The 3,840-nt window shown below is 45.8% G+C and overlaps 1 protein-coding gene across 1 annotated transcript; it reads left to right on the top strand.

The window, feature by feature from the left end:
* Window positions 1-3,301: 3,301 nt before the first annotated feature.
* Window positions 3,302-3,832, top strand: LOC103362333 (UDP-glucuronosyltransferase 2B20-like; the record flags this gene model as incomplete). The annotated part of the gene is made up of 1 exon (XM_008288660.1): window positions 3,302-3,832. A coding segment is annotated over exon 1 (519 nt), but the record flags the coding sequence as incomplete, so codon positions are not given.
* Between the last annotated feature and the right edge of the window lie 8 nt (window positions 3,833-3,840).

Here is a 3,840-nt window from a genome sequence, read left to right as displayed (position 1 = left end):
GTGGGTGGGTGGGATGCAGGTGCAGGCTGGTTGGATGGTGAGAGAGGAGGGAGTCGTCCATTGTTGGCCTGGACAGCACCCTCTCTGCTCTGGAGCACCCTCTGATGGGGGAGCCCACTGACAATCACACATCCTAATCTGATTATGCAAATATCTACTTCAAAAAGCAACACGCTGTAACCCTTACCCTGTGGTGGAAAGACAGCGCGAGGACGAGGGGAGGAAGGAGAGGAAGCAGCAGGAATGTGGGGAGGAAACGCTAGACGGGTACATTTCTGAGTAAAGTTAAACACAAGGTTAGAGACTCGAAGGTTCTGCGAGTCTGTACGCAACACCTCGGGTCAGCCATCACTAGTCTGACACATCCTCCGAGCACCAGGGAGGTCTGAGGATGACAACAGGACACACTCGCCCGCTCTGAATGGCCACTGATTCCCTCAACAGGCCATTGAATCCAATATTCAAATGCTTGTTGTTTTCCAGGCGCTCCTGAGTCGTGTCAAAAGGAATCTACAATGTTAATGAGGGGGACAAAGTAGCCGGAGTTAAGATTTAGACGCCCAAACAACCACAAGTGACATTTCCCAAGAACAACGCTGATTCCAGAAAGCACGGCAGACGAGCCCACCTCCCAGACATTCAGAGCGCTGACCCCTTTGGCCTCAGCCAGTCTCTCAGATCAGCTGCTGCTTTCTATTGGTACATACATCTCTTTTAAAACAGGCCCTAAAATGTCGTGCTAGCTCCCACAGCAAGCTGTGGGAAGGAGCACTTTCAGCTAAATCCAACATGAGAGTGTTTACCATCACTAACTGGTTCCTCCAGGATGCTTTCAGCAGCGGCAGCAGGTTCTCCAGGAGCTGTGGAGGAGCCAGGAGAGATTACGTTTACAACCTATTTACTGACAGGCCAGTTAGAAAAGGCTTTTTAAAGGCTGAATGTAAAAATAAGAAATAAATAAAACAAGTAATTTCCTGTAAAAGGATCAACAGAGTAACTATCCTACCCTAAATAAATACAAATAAAAGCAACACATAATAGTGTCTTGATGCACCCAGCCTCAGAATAATTCATATTTCTGGGTTTTCTATAGAAGAGCTCTGAGGCTCTGATGGAGGGAGATTCTCTGAGAGGCTCAGCAGCATCCAGGCTGCAGCTGACCCCCATGTAGGGTCCCATCCTGGAGCCTGAGCTCCCCTTTAGGTTCTCCTCCTCTACTCTCATCTCTCTGCTGCTCCTCCACTTTGCTCCTCCCTGTCTGTTACTGGTCTATACATTAAACATTAACGTTACATCATTTACACTCACATCACATCTGATCACAGTGTGAACACTATTATTTACCTGAACATCATCATTTATGAGTCAGTAAAAGGCTAATGCTACCTGGCTAGCGTCATCTCCATCAGGTGTCTTTCTCTTCTCAGAGAAATATGTGAACAGGTTCATCTGAAGATGCAGTCAGCAGGTCCATCATGGCGTCTACATGTTAGCTTCATGCTATCAGTTAGCTGACTCATGTTAGCCACACTGAGTTGGCCCCGGGCCCAATTAACTTAACACACCGATGTGTTACGTAATGTTAGCCAGACAGCAATGTTTAGCTAATGTCTGTTTAACATGTAAAGTCTATTCTGAGTTACCTTAAGCTGATAAGTCTACCTTTCCTCCGGTAAGTCGCGGGTTAGGGTTCTCCAGGACGACCGTCCTCTGACTGACCTGGACCCTGGTGCTGGACGGGACGGCATTCTCCGCGCTCTCGCGACTAACTATTAACGTCGCATGAACTCCCAAAGAGCAGAGACTGAGCAAGATAGATATCTGTCGTTTACCTGAGTATTATATATAATAAAGGCCAGATGTCTGAAGGCGGCGTTTCGAACGGGATCACCGGCGGCCATCTTGCTTCGGGGCGGCTCTCTGGTGGAACCTGTGGTACCAGAAGGAAGGTGAGTGATCTGCACAAACTAACTTAAACCTCTGATCTCGCTGAAATCTGGACGGATTTACAAACGGTTTGGTTTCTTACAAACGTTATCAACGTGGCTACAAGTCAAATTACAAAACTACAAATAAAATACAAAATAATTAAAATACTAATTGTTGCTGGCCATGAGAGTGTAACATAATCATCCATCAGCGCAGTGTTATAACTACACCTCTGACGTTTATAACAAACCAAACCGTTTGAAAATCGGTAGAAAATGGAGCAATTTCTGGTTGTTTAAGAAGTCCATGCACCACAACACAATGTGATGGGTGAGCGAGCACACCGAGCCAAGATGGCCGCCAGTGTGGCCGTGTGATTCCATTGGCCGACAGCGCGGACGAGACATCTAGCCTTTGTTATACATATCTATGCTCCCCACGAATTAACGTCGCACGAACCCCCAAAGAGTAGATACTGAACAAGACAGTTACCTGTAGTTTACTGTAGTACTTGCCAGCAATGAAGCCCCTGAAAGAGTAGAGACTGAGCAAGATAGTCATCTGTAGTATCTGTTGTGATGGGATTTGTTTATGGTTGATGCTGAGAAAAAAACTAAACTGAAGAACAAAAGTTAGCAACTCATCTGATTGCTGGGGAGAGATTTCACTGGAAACCACAAATGTCAACCTCATGGTGAAAATCTGCTGAAACTCAGGGAGGTCAGAGTCATTAGGAAACATCATAACTTTTTTCTCTCATTAATGTACACACAGCAGAAAAACACAACTGTAAACATTTTTGCAGATTTATTAAAAAAAAACATGGATATATGTGTATGTGTGTACATTAATGGGGAAAAATGAACTTCAATGATGTTAGCAAATGGCTGCAATATAACAAAGAGTGAAAAATGTACAACACTTTGAATCCTAACAGCCCAGTTATGGCTAAACGACCGACTGAATCCACCCTGAACAAAAACACCACTTGCTTGGTCTCACTCAGTCACATTTCAGAGACATGCAGGGAAATGTTGCACAGGCCCCCACAACTTCCTCAGATTACGCAAGAGAGCACCAACTCATTCAGCTGCAGTCATTCTGTTGTGTCACTTCACTCCATCTCTCTTCTACTGACGGCGACAATCAGGGGCTCTGAGGACAGGTTTAGGTCCCATTTGTGGATTTCTTGTGCAGGTAAGAGGTTGTTTTGCTTTGTAATGCTGTCACCTGCATAGACATCACCTTTTACCTGCTGCCTGTTATCTCGTGCAGCACAAAGAAGAACATAGGTCAGCTTTATTTGGTTAATAATTACTGTTCAAAGAGAACCTTTGAAAAAGGATCAGGCCACAGCTGGATTGCCAGCCGACCAACAGCCACCATGGACCTGCGTCTCTCTGCTCGTGTCCTGCTGGTACTTTGTGTGACATGGAGCGTAAATGGAGGGAACATTTTGGTGTGGTACACTGAAGGCAGCCACTGGATTAACATGAAGCCTGTGCTGAACACGCTGATCGACAGAGGACACCAGGTGACTGTCCTGGTCCCAAGCTCATCCTTATTCATGAACACCAGTGAACCCTCACGTTTTCGCTACGAACCCTTCAACGTCGATGTTTCAATGGAGGCCATGGAGGAATTTATGAACAAGTTCCTTGAATTCTCCATGTACGAGATGGATCATATGAGCTACCTGCAGATGTACATCAGAGTAGCAGAGCTAATGGGGACTGACATACAGTATTCATTAAAGGTATTGGACGGTGTGCTGAAATCAGAAACCCTCATGAAGAAGCTGAAGGAGGGAAATTATGACCTCCTCCTGTCTGACCCCATTTACCCCGGCAGTGACTTGGTAGCAGACATTTTGGGCATCCCCCTTGTCTACTCCTTGCGCTTTTCCTTAGC

This window comes from Stegastes partitus, unplaced genomic scaffold (assembly GCF_000690725.1).
Source record: "Stegastes partitus isolate 25-593 unplaced genomic scaffold, Stegastes_partitus-1.0.2 Scaffold569, whole genome shotgun sequence".
Classification (NCBI taxonomy): Eukaryota; Metazoa; Chordata; class Actinopteri; family Pomacentridae; genus Stegastes; species Stegastes partitus.
The sequence above is the reverse complement of the archived record's forward strand: the minus strand, read 5'-3'. Positions and strand labels throughout refer to the sequence as shown.